At 44.0% G+C, this 21,561-nt stretch overlaps 1 protein-coding gene across 1 annotated transcript in view; it reads right to left on the bottom strand.

Moving 5' to 3' along the window:
- The window catches only part of LOC144679745 (cytochrome P450 7A1-like), a 74,337-nt gene that overhangs the window by 27,508 nt on the left and 25,268 nt on the right, over positions 1-21,561 (bottom strand). The window contains exon 2 of the mRNA XM_078540453.1: positions 13,048-13,288. Within this exon, the coding sequence (XP_078396579.1) occupies positions 13,048-13,288 (241 nt within the window). The remainder of the gene's footprint in view (positions 1-13,047; positions 13,289-21,561) is intronic.

Consider the following 21,561-nt stretch of genomic DNA (forward strand, 5'->3'; position numbering starts at 1 on the left):
GATAAGGTGGATTCAAAATTGGCTTAGTTTTAGGAGACAGAGGGTGATGACAGAAGGATGCTTTAGTGACTGGAAGCCAGTGTCCAGTGGCCTACCACAGGGATCTGTGCTCGGTCCCCTATTATTTGTCATTTATATAAACAACATAGATGACTATGTGGGGGGTAGGAAGGAGTAATTTGACAAGGAAGTATTCAATGAACGGCATGACACTAGGAAGTTCTTAGGAACAAAGGGACCTTGGCGTGTGTGTCCATAGATCTCTGAAGGCCGAGGGGCATGTTAGTAGGGTGGTGGAAAAGGCATATGGGACACTCGCCTTTATCAATCGAGGCATAGATTACAAAAGTAGGGAGGTCATGTTGGAGTTGTATAGAACCTTGGTGAGGCCACAGCTGGAATACTGTGTACAGTTCTGGTCACCACATTATAGGAAGGATGTGATTGCACTGGATGGGGTGCAGAGGAGATTCATTAGGATGTTGCCTGGGATGAAACTTTTAAGTTATGAAGACAGGTTGGATAGACTTGGGTTGTTTTCGTTGGAGCAGAGGAGACTGAGGGGCGACCTGATCGAGGTGTACAAAATTATGAGGGGCATGGACAGGGTGAATAGGGAGCAGCTGTTCCCTTTAGCTGAAGGGTCAGTCACAAGGGGGCATAAGTTCAAGGTGAGGGACAGGAGGTTTAGGGGGGATGTGAGGAAAAACTTTTTTACCCAGAGGGTGGTGACGGTCTGGAGGGTGGTGGAGGCGGGCTGCTTCACATCCTTTAAAAAGTATCTGGATGAGCATTTGGCACCTCATAACATTCAAGGCTATGGGCCAAGTGCTGGTAAATGGGATTAGGTAGGTAGGTCAGGTGTTTCTCATGTGTTGGTGCAGACTCGATGGGCCGAAGGGCCTCTTCTGCACTCTGTGATTCTGGAGTCACATGTAGGCCAGACCAGACTAATACCCTGAGGGCATTAGTGACCAGATGGGTTTTTACAACAATCTACAATGGTTTAATTGTAATTTAATTCAAATTCCATCTGCCGTGGCGGGATTCGAATCCGGGTCCCCAGAGCATTACCCTGGGTCTCTGGATTACTAGTCCAGCGACAATACCACGATGACATCACCTCCCCTTAAGTGTGTGATGTAAGCGTTTCTAATCCTTCTTCATCAAGGAACACCACTGAGTGAGGGCTGCTCATCAGCATTGATAATCTAGCAGCATTTGTGTCTCCTCAGTAGTAGTGGCAGAAGAAAGGACATGCATGGGAGGAGGGCATCCCTAGGCATGTTCACATCTCAGTCACAGCAGTGTTTGCATCATTATATGGCGGTGAAGGCTTCAAGCCTTCTCTCGTATCGCTCTTGTTCCTGAGTGGACTCTCAGCTCCCAGAGTGAGCTCACTCACAGGGCCCAACAGACCAAAGCAAAGATCATGGCCTGGCAATTCATGAGGCCAGAATGTGCAAGTGTAAATGTGGGACTCATTCTCACTGCAAGTGGGTGGACATCCCCTGAGTTGAATGAAGATGGCATTGAGGGCTAGGAGAGATGTGACCATATTCCCTCAATTGAATTTATTCTTTTTGGAACCTGTCAGCGATTAACATATCACGAGCAGGTCTCCCACGTCTTCCTTCCTCCATGGTGTGTTCACGCTCATACTGGCCCTCAGATGCCTCCTGAGGTTCCTGGGCCTCTGGAACTTCATCCTCTGATTAGCTGTCATCCTCCTCCAGGTCATCTTCTGGCAGGGGGTCACCTCTTTGCATTGCCAGGCTGTGAAGGCCGCAACACACTGTTTTGATGCGGGAAACCCTGTTGGGAGCGTATTGGAGTGAGCCACCTGAGCGGTCCAAGCATCTGAAATGCATCTTCAGAAGCCCTATGGTCTGCTCCATAAGTGACCTGTGAGCAGCAATGTACCTCTCCTTGGAACGACTTTGAGGGCGACGCATCGGTGTCATCAGTCAGTGTCTCAGTGGGTACCCCTTATCCCCAAGCAGCCATCCCTGCAGAGGTAATGGCCCCTCGAAAATATCAGGCACCTGGGAGTGACTCAGGATGTAGGAGTCATGGCACCTCTCAGGGTACCGTGCACAAACGTGCAGTATGTGCTTAGGGTGATCACACACCAGTTGTACATTTACGTAATGATAGCCCTTGCGGTTTCTAAACATTAGGGCCTGCTGCCATGGAGCCCGTATAGCCACATGGGTGCAATCTATTACATCCTACACTCTTGGGAAGCCTGAGATGGCAGCGAAGCCGGTGAATCTCACAGCCTGGCTATCTTCATCCAAAGCAAACCTGACATAATGATGGGCCTTCCTGTAAAGGGCGTCTGTGACCTCCTTTATGCATTGATGTGTTGTAGACTGAGATGCAGCACAGGTCCCCTTTTGATCCTTGGAAAGAACCAGAAGCCAAGAAATTGAGTTCAGCGGTCACCTTCAAAGCCATTGGCAGGGGATACCCTCCAGCTACACGTGACACCAGGTTTTCCCAAAGAACGTGGCATATGCCATGTACCAGATCTCGGGACAAACACAAACGACATACGGCATTGTCCAGGTCATCCTCTGGCAGGGGGTCACCTCTTTGCATTGCCAGGCTGTGAAGGCCGCAACACACTGTTTTGATGCGGGAAACCCTGTTGGGAGCGTATTGGAATGAGCCACCTGAGCAGTCCAAGCATCTGAAATGCATCTTCAGAAGCCCTATGGTCTGCTCCATAAGTGACCAGTGAGCAGCATTGTACCTCTCCTTGGAACGACTCTGAGGGCGACGCCTTGTAAATAGGAGATTCTTAGACGATAAACCCTAGGTCTGGCGAGTCGCCCCTGCTGTCTGGGTCTCTCCTCCTGACCTGCCTGTTCATGCTGTCGCTCCACTTGACCATGACCCTCCTGCTGGAGCGGCTCGCGGAGTCGCCTCTCCCTCCTAGGCCTCCTCCAATGCATTAGGACCCTGACAAAGGCAACATTGAGCCCTGGATCTATATCTGATTTTGCCTTCTCTCTGAGGGGAAACATTGAAGACATTAATGATTCAAGGGGCTAGAAAGTGAAGCTCTGAGAAAGACACTTTTGCAGACTGTAAAGGTCCATAGTTTTTCATAGCCTATTTACATGGTGGCTGATGCTGCTTTCTCCCTGAGACACTAGCACACACATCGAGATGCCCTTTGGCCCATTTGGAGTGTCACATCTGGTGAACAGGTGATAAGCCTTCATTGATGGAATGCCCTATATGATACAGCTGTGCCTCCTTCACTATTTCCTGCATTCCAAAATTCTACATTCCTATGAGACTTATTCCTTGAGATGCAACGACTGTGATGTGAAGCCACTGAGTTCTGAGCAGCCCTTTAACTGTGCTAATGCTTTCAGTGGCGGTCATCGCAAGGTCTTGCTCTTTTCTTTCTAAGCAGACTCCTGTTCACACCTGCGGCGACAAGAGGTTAGATGGCGACCCCAGAAAGGCCCACTTGTGTTCGCCCTTCCTCCTGACTGTCATTCCACAGCCTTCCCTCTCTGTTGCCCCACTCTTGTATGCCCTTCCCTCTCACTGCAATTCCAGAGAACTTCCCTCCCCATTGCCCCCCTTGTGTTCGCCCTTCCCTCTCACTGCCATTCCACAGCGCTCCCTCCCCATTGCCTCCCTTGTGTTTGTCAGCCAATCCCTCGCCTCACAGTCCACCCCTGGTTGAAGTGCTAGTCTCTGAAAGTACCACAACACAGTGGTGTTCCTTGGGACAATGAAAGCAAAGAGAAGGAACAGTCCAACCCTATAGCCCCAGCAGAGTGGCGTTCATTGCAACAAGACTGGCGCAGCGCTATGGCAGGTATGTTCCATTCACCTCGAGGTTACCAACAAACTGAGGTCCGACTTATGCACGCCACCCCTTTTCAAACGGATTTGATGCCGACGTAACTTCTCGCTGGCATTATGGAAGATTGGAAGGCGTGGCAAGATTCTGGCGAGCAGCTGTTTTAATGAGCATTTATGACAGGTTAATGAATGCAAATGCCACTAGTCAGCGGGATAACCGACCCACCATGAAAACCGTTGGGAGAATTTCGACCTGGTTTTATGACAGTGGGTTTCCGAATTTTTTGCCTCCCACTGGATTCTCCACTCCCACCCACAGCAGGAGGATTCTGCCTGTTAAGTATCAATCTTTATTATCCAATAAACCTTGTTAGTTTGCATTCTAAATTAGTGATTGTCCTTTTTGCCAAAAAGTTTATTCCTCAACAAGAATTTTCTTCCTCTGGAGTTTAGTATAGAGTGTAAATTCCTACACATCATATCTATTTTCAGCCCATTTACCATCATTTCAGAGTCACTTATTTTGTAATTATACTCCATGCATTTAGATAGAGGCAATTTATGTAATTCTTCATAATCCTTAGTCTACCTTCTATAATTGGTATTCTGCCCTACTTTCACCTCTCACCCCATTATAAGGACAGTTTTTCTGTCTTTATCACTCCATATTTATGTGCCAGTTTACAGGGTGCGACAGACTAGAAAAGGGAAGAGACCCACAATATTTGATGAAAATTTTCAGTTAGCCAAGAGATGGACAGGGGAAATGGGTGATATCTTTGGTAAAATATGCTTTGGCTCAAAGCTAATATAATAGTTATAATATGCCTGCATTATTCTGGCCTTTAGAACCATTTAGAATAACTCATTTGTGTGACTAATGTGTGACGAATAACTCACTAATGTTCTGGAGGACGAATTCTTGGGATGCATGCAAGATTTTTTTCTAGAGCCGTACATTGAGGAACCAGCTAGAGAATGGGCTATTTTAGATCTAGTACTGTGCAATGAAAAAGGGCTAATCAATATTCTTGTTGTAAAGGAGCCTTTAGGAAAGGGTGACTATAATATGGTAGAATTTTACATTAAATTTGAAACTGAGGTAGTTCAATCAGAGACTAGGATCTTAAACCTAAACAAAGGAAACTATAAGGGTATGAGCAGTAAATTGGCTCTGGTTGATTGGGAAGCTATGAAAAAGCTATGATAAAGGTATGAAGGTAGAGAGGCAATGGCTAACATTTAAAGAACTAACAAAAATACCATAAGACCACAAGAGTTAGAAGCAGACGTAGGCCATTCAGCCCATTGAGTCTGCTCCGCCATTCAATGAGATCATGGCTGAGCGGATAATCTTCAACTCCATTTTCCTGCCTTTTCCCCATAACCCTTGATTCCCTTACTGATTAAAAATCAGTCTATCTCAGCCTTGAATATACTTAACAACCCAGCCTCTACAGCTGCCTGCGATGAAGAATTCCACAGATTGACTACCCTCTGAGAGAAGAAATTCCTCCTCATCTCTATCTTAAATAGACTTTAACATTATGCCGTCTGTTCCTAGACTCTCCCACAAGGAGAAGCAACCTTTCAGCATCTACCCTGTCAAGCCTCCTAAGAATTTTACATGTTTCAATAAGGTCACCTCTCATTCTTCTAAACTCCACTGAGTACAGGCCCAACCTACTCAACCTCTCCTCATAAGAAAATCCATCATACCCAGGATCAACCTAGTGAACATTCTCTGCCTCCAATGTCAGTATATCTTTCCTTAGATAAGTGGACCAAAATTGTTCACAGTATTCTAGGTGTGGTCTAGCTAGTGCCTTGTATAGTTTTAGCAAGACTTCCCTATTTTATACTCCATTCCGTTTGAGATAAAGGCCAACATTCCATTTGCCTTCCTTATTACCTGTTGAACTTGTATGTTAGCTTTTTGGGATTCATGGGACTCCAAAATCCCTCTGTGCTGCAGCTTTCTGCAGCCTTTCTCCAAGTAAATAATATTCAGCTCCTCTATTTCTGCCAAAATGCATAACCTCACATTTTCCCACATTATATTTCATCTGGCAAGTTTTTTCTCACTCACTTAACCTGTCTATATCCCTCTGTAGGCTCTTTGTGTCATCTTCACCACTTGCTTTCTCATTATTTTTGTGTCATCCGCAAACTTGGTGATAGTGCATTCACTTCCCTCATCTAAGTCATTAATATATATTGTAAATAATTGTGGCCTCAGCACTGATCCTTGTGGCATTCCACTAGTTACAGGTTGCCATCCTGAAAATGCCTCCCTTATCCCAACTTTCTGTCTTCTACTAGTTAGCCAATCCTCTATCCATGCTAATATACTACCCCCAACACCATGGATTCTTATCTTATTAAGCAGCCTTATGTGTGCCTATCGAATGCCTTTTGGAAATCCAAATATATTAAATCTACAGGTTCCCCTTTATCTATTCTGCTTGTTACCTCCTCAAAGAATTCTAATAAATTTGTCAGGCATGATTTCCCCTCCATGAAGCCATGCTGACTCTACTTGATTATATTATGCATTTCTAAATGTGCTGCTATAACATCTTTTTAATACAATATAACCTTTTCCCAATGACGGATATTAAGCTAACTGGCCTACAGTTACCTTTTTTTGTCTCTCTCCCTTTTTGAATAAGGGCGTTACATTGGCAGTTTTCCAATCTTGTGGGACTTCTCTAGAATCTAAGGATTCTTGGAAGATTACTACCACTGCATCCAATATTTGTGTAGCTACTGCCTTTAATATCCTAGGATGCAACCCATTAGGTCCAGGGGCCTTATCGGCCTTTAGCTGCATTCGTTTCCCTAGTACTTTTTCTCAAGTGATAGTTATTGTATTTATTTCCCCTCACCCTTTTGCCCCTTGATTATTTCGTATTTTTTAAATTTAATTAGTGTCTTCTACTGTGAAGACTGATGTAAAATATTTATTCAACTCCTCTGACATTTCCTGGTTCCCCATTATTATTTCCCCAGCCTCATTCTCTAAGGGGCCTATGTTCGCTTTGGCCTCCCTCTTTCTTTTTATATATTTAAAGATGCTCTTACTGTCCATTTTTATATTACTTGCTAGTTTATTTTCTCCCTCGTTATCATTTTTTTGGTCATCTTTCGTTGGTTTTTAAAACTTTCCCAATCCTCTGAGTTACCACTAATCTCTGCCACATTGTATGCTTTTTCTTTCAATTTGATACTAACTTCCTTGGTTAACCATGGTTGATTTATCCCCTTCCCAGAATCCTTCTTTCTCACTGAACCATATATTTGTTGTGAGTCATGAACTATTTTCTTTAATGTCTGCCATTGTTCATCAACCGTCTTTTCTGCTAAACTCCTTTCCCAGATTCAGCGTAGATTATTAGTGGAGCAAGAGTTGACACTGAAGAAAGCGTTCAAGATTGTGCAAAGCATAGAAATGGCAGAGAAACAAACTGGAGACTTGAAAGCGCATTCTAACAATGCCAAAATTAAAACAATAAAGTCAGAGCCTACTCGCTTTCAAACACATTACCTCTGTAATGGAATAGGGCCTATTGCAGAAACTTGTAAGTGGAAAACCGTTGATTGTTACTAGTGTGGAAAAATAGGACACATATAGATCAAAGATCAAAGCATGTAGATCAAAGGTTGATCACAGTAAAGCAGTACCACCAAGGAAAGGGCATTACGTGGAGCACACAGACAAGTCGCGCTTGAAAATAAACAGGCAGTTTAAAAAGATGCATTACTTGGAAACAAAATAAAAAAGTAACGCGAGACCAGATGAGACAGAAAATGAAACTAACAGTGACAATGCAGAAGAGCAATTGGATTGCATTCAGTCTGATCTGAAACTAAATGAAGGATTAAAAGTTGTCATTGCCTTAAATGGTAAAATGATTGAAATGGAGGTTGACACTGGAACATCTGTTTCTATTGCTTCAGAGAAGACATGGGAGGAAATGTTCAAGAAATGCCCATTGGAGAAAACCCTCCTCCAGCTTAGCACCTACACTGGCAAGTCTGTGAATGTACTTGGAAAAATGTCCATTCAAGCTAAATATGGAGATCAAATAGCAATGTTGCCACTGATCATTGGCAGGAACTGGCTAAAAGAAATTTGGCTGGACTGGAATAAAATAAATAAAGTGCATTGCAACCCCATGTTGCAGTCCTTGTTAGACAAGCACACTGATGTCTTCAAAGGAGGTATTGGAGTTATTAGAGACAATGAAGCCAAACTTGCTGTGAAGGCTGAAGCTCCTCCGAGGTTCTTCAAACCACGTTCAGTTCCCTATTCAATGTGACAGAAAATTGAGCAGGAACTAGAACGACTTGAAAATTTTCAGATAATTGAGAAAGTTGCCAGAACTTTAGCAGAAGTGAGCTCTTGCTTGAGTTCCTTGAAACTTTCCTGACAGGCTTGTGACCAATCCCATTTTGCATTCTTCTTCAGCAGATTATTCAGTGGTGCTGCCTTGGTAGCCAAACTGGAAATGAACTTGCCGTAGTAATTCACAAGTTCTCTCCTGCACCTGCCCCATGACATCCGTGGACTTTGCCAGACCACTTTTGGGACATACATTCCGGATTGTGGTGGATGGCCGCACAAAGTGGCCTCATGTTATTCCCATGAAGTTGACTACTTCAGCAAAGACCACTGATGCTCTCCAGAGCAGATTGTGTCTGACAGTGGCACACAGTTCACATCATATAAATTTCAACATTCCTGAAAAACAATGGAATCAAGCAGATTCTCATCTTGCCTTCCATCCACACTAAAATGGTGAAGCGGAGCGCTTTGTCCTGACATTCAAAATGGCCATATTGAAGAGGGGGATGCAAACAGATTGGAAGTTGAAGCTGAAGAACTTTTTGATGATGTATCATAGCACTCCACATTCAACAACAGGCATATCTCCTGCTGAGCTGAGTTTGGAAGACGACTGCCTACCAGAATGGATTAGCTGTGTCCGGATTTGAAAGGAAAGATCGTTTCAAAGCAACTTGATCAGAAAAGATCACATGGCATAAGTAAACCAGCTCATAGGTTTAATCTGGATCAGCCTGTTTGGTCCAAAAATACTCTGGAATACCAAAGTGGCTCCTAGGGAGAATCATCAAGCATGGAGGTCCATTGACCTATGATATTGAATCTTCCTGTGGAATCTGGAAGAGACACACTGACCAGATTAGAGAAGCCAAATCCAAGGAACCAAATTTCCAGGGATCTCCAGTCACAGTGGAAGGTTTCTGGGAAACATTTGCTCCAGTTGGTGAAACCCGACTTGATTCAACTGACAAACCTGTAGCACCTGTAGCTGCAACTGTTGAACCTGAACAGAAACAAGTGGGACAGCAGAACCTTCCATTTCCAAGCAAACAAACTGAGATTCCTAAGCCAACACTCCTCTCTAGACCAAAGCAAACCTGCAAACCACCTGGCCAGTTTGTTCCTGGCTAAAAGGGGAGGAAATGTGATGACTGTGTTTAACGTTTATGCTTTTTTGTAAAAGGACATTTTAGTTAAAAAGAAATGTTATATAAAAAACCTGACAGTAGGGTGTGCTAAGTCCTGGATGTATTGCCCTCTGGTATAGAATAAGGAATAAAGAAACCTTTTTTTTAAACAGGAAGCTGGGATTCAGAAGCAGATAGCTCTGTGTGTGTGTATTCTTAACTGTTAAGAAGTGACAAAACACTTCAGAGGATGTAACTAGTAGGGTAGATAAAGGGGAACCAGTAGATGTAGCCTACCTGATTTCCAAAAGGCATTTGATAAGGTGCCACACAAAAGGTTAATAGGCAAGATAAGGGCTCATGGAGTTGGGGGTAGTATTTTAGCATAATTAGAGGATTGGTTAACGGATTGAAAGCAGAGAGTGTGCATAAACAGGGCTTTTTCAAGTTGGTAGGCAGTTAATAGTGGTGTGCTGCAAGGATCAGTGCTGGGGCCTCAGCTATTTACAAGCTATATTAATGACTTCGATGAAGAGACAGAGAATAATGTATCAAAGTTTGCCGATGATACCAAGCTAGGTGGGAAGGTAAGCTGTGGGGAGGACACAGGAAGGCTGCAAAGTGATATGGGGTAAATTTTACAGCAGGGGGATATTATATTCCCACCAAAGTCAATGGAGTTTAGAATGGCTTGCTGCATTTTACAGCCCTGTCCCCACCGTCATGGGGCCATAAAATTCCAGCCATGGATATAGGTGAGTGAGCAACAAGATGGCAGATGGCGTATAATTTAGCGAAGTGTGAAGTTATTCACTTTGGTCGTAAGAATAGAAAGGCGGAATATTTTTTAAAAGATGTGAAACTTATAATTGTTGATGTTCAAAGAAACTTGGGTGTGCTTGTACAAGGAATGCAGCAAGTTATCATGCAGGTACAGCAAGCAATTAGGAAGGTAAATGGCAGGTTGGCCTTTACTGCAAGGGGATTGGAGTACAAGAATGAAGAAACCTTGCCACAGTTGTACAAGGTTTTGGTGAGACCACATCTGGAATACTGTGTGCAGTTTTGGTCTCCACATTTAAGAAGGACATACTTGCATTGGAGGCGGTACAGTGAAGGTTCACTAAATTGGTCCCTGCGATGAGGGAATTTTCCTCTCATGGGAGGCCAAATAGCTTGGTATTATATTCTCTGGAGTTTAGAATAATGAGCGGCGATCTCATTGAAACCGACAACATTCTGAGGGGTCTTGATAGAGTAGACACAGGGAGATTGTTTCTGGCAGTTGGGGAGTCTAAAACACGGGGCACAGTTTCAGGATAAGGGGCCAGTCATTTAGGACTAAGATGGGGAGAAATAACTTCACTCAAAGGGTTGTGAATCTTTGGAATTTTCTACCACAGAGAGTTCTGGATGCTCCATCGCTGAACTTAAGGCTAGGATAGACAGATTTTTGGTCTCTCAGGCAATTCAGGGATATGGGCAGTGTGCAGTAAAATGGAGTTGAAGCCTAAGATCAGCCATGACCGTATTGAGTAGCAGAGCAGGTTCAACAGGCCATATGGTCTATTCCTGCTCCTATTTCTTGTATTCTTGAAACAGAATCATAACTTCTACTCAAAGGACAATGGAGTAATATAATTCTTAAATAAAAACAAAAAACGCTGGCAGTGTCTGTGGAGAGAGAAACAGAATAAACATTTCAGTCCATGTCCCATCAGCGGGAGGGGCTGGAAAAACCCACGCGTTAACTGTTATTTCTTCCAAAGATGTTGTCAGATCTGCTGAGTATTTCCAGCATTTCCTGTTTTTATTTCAGACTTTCAGCATCTGCACTCTTTTGCTTCTTCTTTAACATAATTCTCACTTGTGCTTTTTAAACTACTGCTTAAATAGCTTAATGTATTCATTTTTGCTTATGCCAAATAAAGTCATAACTATAACAATACGGTGTCAGGGTTGAATGTTTAATTAAGTTATGTACAGCAATTTAGCCACTGTGTATTTGACCACACGCAGTTCATTTCAAGTCTAGCTAAATGGCAAGTGAACTGCTTTCTAAAAAAACTGATTGTTAAATACTGTGTGGAATTGCTAAATATAATTAATCTGTTTTTGGCAAAAAATTTAGAACAATTTTGTAAGGACTTTTGTAAACTGTTTTTAAGTCCTTTAGCTAAAGTTTTGCTGTGTGCATGGTAATGTATATACTATATTAAGCAAATTACATAACAACAACCTATGATAATTTGGCACCTTTAACATAATAAAAAGTCCCAAGGCACTTCAGAGGAACATTTGAAAAACAAGTATGCCACTGAGTCATGTAAGGAGATATTAGGCCAGATGACCAAAAGCTTGGCACAGAATCACAGTGCAGGAGGCCATTTGGTTCATTGTGTCTGCACTGACTCTCCTAATGAGCATTGTGACTCTGTGCCATTGCCCTGCCATTTCCCTGTCACCCTGCACATTGTTTCTATTTAAATAATCATCCAATGACCTCTTGAATGCCTCACTTGAACCTGCCTCCACCACACTTCCAGGCGGTGCATTCCAGACTTGAACCACTCGCTGTGTGAAAAGTTTTTTCTCACATCACATTTGCTTCTTTTGCAAATCAATTCAAATCTGTGCCCTCTCATTCTTGGTCCTTTTATGAGTGGGAACAGTTTCCCCTATCTAGTCTGTCCAGCCCCCACATGATTTTGAACACCCCTATCAAATCTCGTCTTAGCCTTCTCTCCAAGGAGAACAGTCCCAACCTCTCCAATCTATCTTCATAACTGAAGTTTCTCACCCCTGGAACCATTCTTGTAAACCTCTTCTGCACTCTCTCCAATGTATTCACATCTTTCCGAAAGTATGGTGCCCAGAACTGGACACAATGCTCCAGTTGAGGTCTAACTAGTGTTCTATACAAGTTCCACATAACCTCCTTGCTCTTGTACTCTATGCCCCTACTAATAAAGCCTAGGATACTGTATGCTTTATTAACTGCTCTCTCCACCTGTCCTGCCACCTTTAATGCCTTATGCACATATACACCCAGGTCCCTCTGCTCCTGCACACCCTTTAGAGTTGTACCCCTTATTTTATATTGTCTCTCCATGTTCTTCCTACCAAAATGAATCACCTCACGCTTCTCTGTATTGAACTTCATCTGCCACCTATCTGCGCACTCCACCAACACTCTCCTCACAATTAACAATGCTTCCAAAGAGGTAGATGGTAAGGAGTGCCTAAAAGGAAGTAAGCGAGGTAGAGAGGCAGAGTGATTTAGGGAGGGTATTCCAGAGCTTGGGATCTCAGCAACTGAAGGCAGAGTCACCAACAGTGGGTCGATTAAAATTGGGAATGTACAAGAAGCCAGAATTAGAGAACCGCTGATACCTCGGAAGGCTGTGGGCTGGAGGAGATTACGGAGATAGGAGGGCACAAGGCCATGGAGAGATTCAAATACAAAGATGAGAATTTTAAGAAACAAGACATTGCTTCACCGAGAGTCAATGTCGGTCAGCAAACACCTTCAACTATTTATTACAACTGTGTGACTATTTTTTCAGCACTGTAATTGCAAGCTAGTTTGCAGTCAATTGAACTTCTTAATAAACATGATATATTTTTAAATCAGAGAAAATATCAGAATATTGTGATAAAATTACTTAGCAAATTATTCAGTTAACCATTTTGCATTGTACGACTTAGGCGATACTTCAGAAAACAAGTAGAATCCCTTACCCTTCTTGAAATTTTTAGTGCAATGGTCTGAAAATCAAGGTTTTTTCCATGTTGAATTACAGAGCTGTATGAGAAGGGGTCAGTGATAAAAGTGACGAAGTTACCAGCTATTTTACATGTAAAAGCATCTCCGTATTTCTTCTGGCGAGTTTTCAGAAACTTCAAAGGATTTGCGCCAAACTCTAAAGCACAACCAATGTATGGAATCCAGCCATTTTCAACTGGGGGTTCTCCCTCTTGTCTGTGAAAAGGAAACATTGAGAAATGAATACTCCCTGCACATCTTTCAGCTGTAGTGGATAAGTAGGAAAACTCACAAGAAAATTCACCCCAATAGTATATTTAGGAAGGCTGCTACTAAATATTTAATGTTAAAAAATATGCAGTCCAACCAGCTTCATGTTGTTAAGAGTGCCAATATGAAGCTGTTTACACATACCATTGCACAAGATACCCATATATTAGGGCCACTTACTGAAGGCTGCTACATTTAATCACTAAAATGCATGTGGAACTAGCTCATGACCTAGTCAAAAATGCAACTTTTTCTATTCAATATTTTTTCCGAAACCTTCATTATTTTCAGTGTAAATTTAGAAAAACAGCTCAAAATAGATATATTATTTTAAGGTTTCTCATGCCATCAAAATTTAATTATTGTTGGAGATTTTTAAAAAAATTTGTTTTTTCTTTTTCTGTCTCTTTTATCTCTCTCTCTTAACCACATCTTTGTTTCCCATTCTCTATTAGTTTGTTTTTTGTATGTAATTATGTAATTTGACATTAAATCAAATATTCTAACTCATAGTGCAGAATTTTCCCATTCCGTCCCCAGCAGGTTTCTTGGCGGGCGGGAGCAGCAGGCAAAAAGTCAGAAAGCCACCGGCATAAAAACAGCTTGCAATTCTCCCAATGGTGGGTTCATGGTGGGTCGGTTATCCCGCCGACTAGTGGTGTGAATGCCATTTGCATTCATTAACATGTCATGAATGCTCATTAAAGCAGCTGGTCGCTGGAATCTTGCCAGGCCTTCCAATCTTCCATCACACCAACAAGAAAGTACATCAGCATCAAACCCATTTGAAAAGGGGTGGCGTGCACAGGTCGGACCTCAGTTTGCTGGTAACTTCGAGGTGAGTGGAACATATATAGCCTGCCTGCCATTCCACTGCGCCAGTCTTGTTGCGATGAATGCCATGCTGCTGGGGCTGCAGGGTTGGTCTGCTCTTGTTCTTTGCCTACATTGCCCCAAAGAACACCACTGTGCTGTGATACTCATGCAGACCTCCACTTTCAGAAGCACTTCAACCAGATGTGGGCTGTGAGGCAAGAATGGCGTTGCCAAACATGAGGGGGCAATGGGGAGGGAAGACTGTGAAATGGCAATTAGGGGGAAGTGTGAACACGGGAAGGGGCCTTTCTGGGGTCACCCTATAACCTCTTGCCGCTGAAGGAATGAATAGGAGTCGACTTAACAAGAAAGGAGGAAGACCTTGCGATGAAAGCCACTGAAAGCTAAAGGCTTCATTAGCACTGTTAAAGGGCTACTCAGAACTCAGTGGCTTCACATCACAGTTGCTGCATCTCAAGAGTAACACATAGGAATGTAGAATTTGGGAATGCAGGCAATAGTGAAGCAAGCACAGCTGCATCATATATGGCATTCCATCAATGAAGGCCTGTCACGTGATCACCAGATTTGGCACTCCTAATGGGCCAAAGGGCATCCACTCATTGACCTTGAGCAACTGATTTGTCATTAATATGCCACATCAGAGATTGGAGCACAGAGCTAGGTTGGGTCACTCATCTCAATTAAACTTTAGTATCCCATGCAGGGCTCAAGATTTTATATATCTGCAATGCAATCTTGGTCACCTCGATGTATGTGCTAGTGTCTCAGAGACAAGGTGGCATCAGGTTAGGTTAGGTTAGGAAAAACTATGGATATTACAGTTCCTAAACGTGTCATCTTCTGAGCTTCACTTTCATGCTCCTTGAATCATTAATGTTGTCAATGTTTCCTTTCAGAAAGAAGGCAAAAGGACATATGGATCCAGGGCCCAATGCTGCTTTTGTCAGGGTCCTAATGCAATGAAAGAGACAAAGGAGGGAGAGGTGACTCCGCACGCAGCTCTAGCAGGAGAGACATGGTCAAGCGGAGCCAAAGCATGAACAGGAGGGTCAGGAGGAGAGACAAAAAAATAGGGTGACTCACCAGACCCAGGGTTTATCGTAGAAGAGTCTCCTATTTACAAATGAGTCTGCGCTTGTCCTGAGATCTGGTACATCACATATGCCACATTCTTCATGAAGAGCTGAGTTGGAGGGTATCCCCTACCAGTGGTTTTGAAGGTGACCACTGCACTCAATTTCTTGGCCTCTGGTTCTTTCCAAGGATCAACAAGTGACCTGTGTGCCATCTCTCAGTCCGTAACGCCAGTGCATAAAGGAGGTCACAGATGCCCTTTATAGGAAGACCCATCATTATGTCAGGTTTGCTCTGGATGAAGATAGCCAGGCTGCGAGATTCACCTTCGCCACCATCTCAGGCTTCCCAAGAGTGCAGGATGCAATAGACTGCACCCATATGGCTATACGAGCTCCATGGTAGCAGGCCCTAATGTTTATAAACTTGAAGGGCTATCATTCCATCAATGTACAACTGGTGTGTGATCACCGGAAGCACATACTGCACGTTTGTGCATGATGCCCTGGGAGTTGCCATGACTCCTACATCCTGAGTCACTCCTAGGTGCCTGAGATTTTCAAGGGGGCATTACGTCTGCAGGGTTGGCTGCTTAGGGATAAGGGGTACCCACTGAGACACTGACTGATGACACCAGTGCTACGCCCTCAGAGTCCATCTGAGGAGAGTTACAAGACTGCTCACAGCTTCACAGCTCTCTTATAGAACAGACCATAGGGCTTCTGAAGCTGCGTTTCAGATGCTTGGATCGTTCAGGTGGCTCACGGAAATACGCTTCTCTTCAGAACGAACGGTCGGAGAGGCGGACCTGCGTGAGATACACAGAGTGGGGAGAAAATAAATAGAGCCTGGAGAGCGCGACCTACATCACTTACCTTTGGGAAGAGCAGTCGGAGAGGCGGACCTGCGGGAGATACATGGAGCAGGGAAAGAATAAATACAGCCCGGGGAGCGCGGCCTACATCACTCACCTTGGGGAAGAGCAGTCGGGGAGGTGGACCTGCCAGCTGCTCAGAACCGGCCCACACTGAGTTCGAAAGGAGAGTGAGAACAAAACATTGTGACATCATAGGGAAGAAGCAATTTGATTGGTTGGTGAAGAAGATAGCTGTTTGGTGAGTATCTGGTGAGTATCTAGTAAGTGTTTAAAGTTTATTCTATTCCTAAGCTTTAGAATAAAGTAGGAACTGTACTTTTTGGTAAAGTTTATTAAGTAGAATTTAAATGTTTAAGTGATTTAAGAGTTTAAGGTTAAGGCATGGAGGGACAGCTCAGCCAAGTGGAATGCCCATCCTGTGGCATGTGGGGAGTCGTGGACGCTTCTCGTGACCCAGACAAGCCCATGTGCAGGAAGTGTCACCAGCTGCACAAGCTTGAGCTCCGCGTTTCAGAGATTGAGCAGCGGCTGGAGTCACTGAAGTGCATCCGTGAGGCAGGGAACTATATGGATCGCACATTCAGAGAGGTGGTCACACTGCAAGTTAGGGACAAGCAGGCAGATGGGGAATGGGTGACCGCCAGGCAGTTCAAGAGAAACAGGCAGGTAGTGCAGGAGTCCCCAGAGGTCCCGCTCGCTAACCGTTTTTCCATTCTAGATATTGAAAGGCGATGGATCCTTGGAGGAGTGCAGCAACAGCCAAGCCCCTGGCACCACAGGTGGCCCAGCTGTACAGCAGGGGAGGAAGAAGAGCTGAAGGGCAGTACTGATAGGGGATTCTTTAGTTAGGGGAGCAGACAGGCGTTTCTGCGGCCATCAATATGACTCCAGGGTGATTTATTGCCTCCCTGGTGCTAGGGTCAAGGATGTCACAAAATAGCTGCAGGACATTCTTGTGGGGGAGGGTGAACAACCAGAGGTCATGGTCTACATTGGCACTAACGACATAGGTAAGAAGGGGGATGTGGTCCTGCATTCAGAATTTAGGGAGCTCGGTAGAAAATTATCAAGCAGGATCTCTAAAGTAGTAATCTCCAGATTACTCCCAATGCCACATGCCAATGAGTACAGAAATAGGAAGATAAGACAGATGAAATCGTGGCTGGAAAGATGGGGCAGGAGGGAGGAACACTGGGACTCGCTCTCGTTGAGATGGTACCTGTTCAAGCCAGACGGGTTGCACCTGAACAGAGCTGGGACTGAGTTCTTTGCGGGTCGTTTTGCTAGTGCTGTTGAGGAGGGTTTAAACTAATTCAGCAGGGGTGTGGGAACCAGGAGAGAATATTAGAAAGTAATGCCAGGGTGAATGGAATGTTGGGAGAGGCAGATAGCACTAAAATAGAGAATAGTAAGCTAATAGATGGAGTCGGAGTAAGGGAGCAAGTAATGAAGTCTAAATCAGGGTTACACTGCGTATATGTGAATGCATGGAGTATAAGACCATAAGACATAGGAGCAGAAATTAGGCCATTCGGCCCATTGAGTCTGCTCCGCCATTCAATCATGGCTGATAAGTTTCTCAACCCCATTCTCCCGCCTTCTCCCCGATAACCTTTGATCCCCTTGCCATTCAAGAACCTATTTATCTCGGTCTTAAATACACTCAATGACCTGGCCTCCACAACCTTCTGTGGCAATGAATTCCAAAGATTCACCACTCTCTGGCTAAAGAAGTTTCTCCTCATCTCTGTTCTAAAAGGTCTTCCCTTTACTCTGAGGCTGTGCCCTCGGGTCCTAGTCTCTCCTACTAATGGAAACATCTTCCCCACGTCCACTCTATCCAGGCCTCTCAATATTCTGTAAGTTTCAATCAGATCCCCCCTCATCCTTCTAAACTCCATCGAGTATAGACTCAGAGTCCTCAAACGTTCCTCATATGTTAAGCCTTTCATTCCTGGGATCATTCTCGTGAACCTCCTCTGGACCATCTCCAGGGCCAGAACATCCTTCCTGAGATACGGGGCCCAAAATTGCTCACAATATTCTAAATGTGGTCTGACCAGAGCCTTATAAAGCCTCAGCAGCACATCCCTGCTTTTATATTCTAGTCCTCTTGAAATAAATGCCAACATTGCATTTGCCTTCCTAACTACCGACTCAACCTGCAAGTTAACCTTAAGAGAATCCTGGACTAGGACTCCCAAGTCCCTTTGCACTCCAGACTTCTGAATTCTCTCCCCATTTAGAAAATAGACTATGCCTCTATTCTTCCTACCAAAGTGCATGACCTCACACTTCCCCACGTTGTATTCCATTTGCCACTTCTTTGCCCATTCTCCTAACCTGTCCAAATCCTTCTGCAGCCTCCCCGCCTCCTTAATACTACCTGTCCCTCCACCTATCTTTGTATCATCTGCAAACTTAGCCAGGATGCCCTCAGTTCCTTCATCTAGATCATTAATACATAAAGTGAAAAGTTGTGGTCCCAACACTGACCCCTGCGGAACTCCACTAGTCACCGGCCGCCATCCTGAGAAGGACCCCCTTATGCCCACTCTCTGCCTCCTGCCAGACAGCCAATCTTCTATCCATGCTAGTACCTTGCCTCTAACACCATGGGCTCTTATCTTACTGAGCAGTCTCCTGTGCGGCACCTTGCCAAAGGCCTTCTGGAAGTCCAAGTAGATAACATCCATTGGCTCTCCTTTGTCTAACCTACTCGTTACCTCCTTAAAGAATTCTAACAGATTTGTCAGACATGACCTCCCCTTGATGAAACCATGCTGACTTTGCCCGATTTTACCATGCACTTCCAAGTATTCTGAAATCTCATCCTTAATAATGGACTCTAAAATCTTACCGATGACCGAGGTCAGGCTAATCGGCCTGTAATTTCCCGTCTGGTGCCTCAATCCCTGCTTAAACAGGGGGGGTTACATTAGCAATTTTCCAGTCCTCTGGGACCCTCCCTGACGCCAGTGATTCCTGAAAGATCACCACTAACGCCTCCACTATCTCTTCAGCTATCTCCTTCAGAACTCTGGGGTGTAATCCATCTGGTCCAGGTGATTTATCCACCTTCAGACCTTTCAGTTTTCCTAGCACCTTCTCCTTGGTAATGGCCACCATACTCACCTCTGCCCCCCGACTCTCTTGAACTTTGGGGATGTCACTCGTGTCTTCCATTGTGAAGACTGACGCAAAGTACCTATTCAGTTCCTCCACCATTTCTTTGTTCCCCACTACTACTTCTCCAGCGTCATTTTCCAGCGGCCCAATGTCCACTTTTGCCTCTCTCTTACCCTTTATATATCTAAAAAAAACTCTTGCAATCTTCTTTTATATTACTGGCTAGTTTACCCTCATATTTAATCTTCTCCCTCCTTATTTCTTTTTTAGTTGTCCTCTGTTGGTCTTTGTAGGCTTCCCAAACCCCTGGTTTCCCACTGCTCTTCGCCGCATTGAATGCTTTCTCTTTAGCTTTTATGCTGTCCCTGACTTCCCTTGTCAGCCATGGTTGCCTCGTCCTCCCTTTAGTATGCTTCTTCTTCCTAGGGATGAATTTTTGCTGTGTCTCCCAAATTACTCCCAGAAACTCCTGCCATTGCTGTTCCACTGTCTTTCCTGCTAGGCTCATCTCCCAGTCAATTCTGGCCAGCTCCTCCCTCATGCCTCTGTAGTTGCCTTTATTCAACTGTAATACTGTTACATCTGATTTCAGCTTTTTCCTCTCAAATTGCAGGGTAAATTTTATCATATTATGGTCACTTCCTCCTAAGGGTTCCTTCACCTTAAGCTCCCTTATCAAATCTGCCTCATTACACATCACTAAATCTAGAATTGCCTGTTCCCTAGTGGGCTCCATCACAAGCTGCTCCAAAAAGCCATCTCGTTGACATTCCACAAATTCCTTTTCTTGGGATCCACTACCAACCTGATTTTCCCAGTCTACCTGCATATTGAAATCCCCCATGATCACTGTAACCTTGCCTTTCTTACACACCTTTTCTATCTCTTAGTGTATCTTGTGCCCCACATCCTGACTACTGTTCGGAGGCCTGTACATAACTCCCATTATGGTTTTTTTTACCTTTGTGGTTCCTCAACTCTACCCACACAGATTCTACATCATCTGACCCTACATCATTTCTTGCTATCGATTTAATTTCATTTCTTACTAACAAAGCAACCCCACCCCCCCGCTGCCAACCTGCCTATCTTTTCGATAGGATGTATATCCTTGGATATTTAGCTCCCATAGTATAGTTAATAACATTGTGGAGTTACAGGCACAGATTGCCTTGTGATGTTGTGGTGAAATTGGAGACTTGGCTTAAGGAAGGGCAGATCTGGGTGTTAAGTATTCCTGGTTACAAGGTGTTCAGAAAAGATAGGAAAGGAAAAAAAGGCGGAGGGGTCGCATTTTTGGTTAAGGAAATTATTGCAGTACTGGAGAAAGAGGATGTGTCAGAGGATGCAAGGAAAGAATCAAGTTGGCTAGAGCTAAGGAATAAGAAGGGTGCAATTACATTCCTCGTTGTAATATATAGACCACCAGCTAGTGGGAAGGATATAGAAGAACAAATCTGCAAGGAAATTACAGAGAGGTGTAAACATCATAGAGTAGTTATAATGGGGGAGTTCAATTACCTGTATATAGACTGGGATAGTGGTAGTATAAGGGGCAGTGAGGGATAAGCGTTCCTAGATTGTGCTCAGGAGAACTTGCTACAGCACTATGTGTCCAGTCCAACAAGAATGGAGGCATTGATAGATCTGGTTCTTGGGAATGGGGTGGGCCAAGTAGATCAAGTGACAGCAGGAGAACATTTGGGGGACAGTGATCATTGTATCAAAAGGTCTAGCATTATGGTGGAAAAGGACATTGGTCAATCCAGAGCAAAAATAATCAACTGGCACAGGGCAGATTTCAATGGGGCAAGAACAGAGGTGGGCCAGGTAGACTGGAATCAAAGGTTGGCGGTAAAAACAGTAGCTAAACAATGGGCTACCTTCAAAGAGGAGATGGTTTGGGCACAGTCAAGGCATGTTCCCTCAAAAGGGAAGGGCAGGACAAAAAAAATCCAGAGCTCCCTGGATGACAAAGGAGATAGAAATTAAGTTAAAGAAGAAAAAGTGTGCTTACGACAGGTGTCAGGTAGCAAATACAATTGAGAACCAAGCTGAATATAGAAGGTTCAGAAGGGATGAGAAAAAACAAATACGAGAAACAAAGAGGGATTATGAAAAAAGGCTGGCAGCTAACATGAAAAGAAATCCCAAAGTATTCTATAAGCACATCAATAGTAAACAGGTGGTAATAGGAGGAGTAGAGCCGATTAGGGACCAAAAAGAGGATTTATATATAGAGGCAAGAGGCATGGCTGAGGTGTTAAATGAATACTTTGCTTCTGCCTCTACCTACGAG

This window comes from Cetorhinus maximus, chromosome 4 (assembly GCF_964194155.1).
Source record: "Cetorhinus maximus chromosome 4, sCetMax3.hap1.1, whole genome shotgun sequence".
Taxonomy (NCBI): Eukaryota; Metazoa; Chordata; class Chondrichthyes; order Lamniformes; family Cetorhinidae; genus Cetorhinus; species Cetorhinus maximus.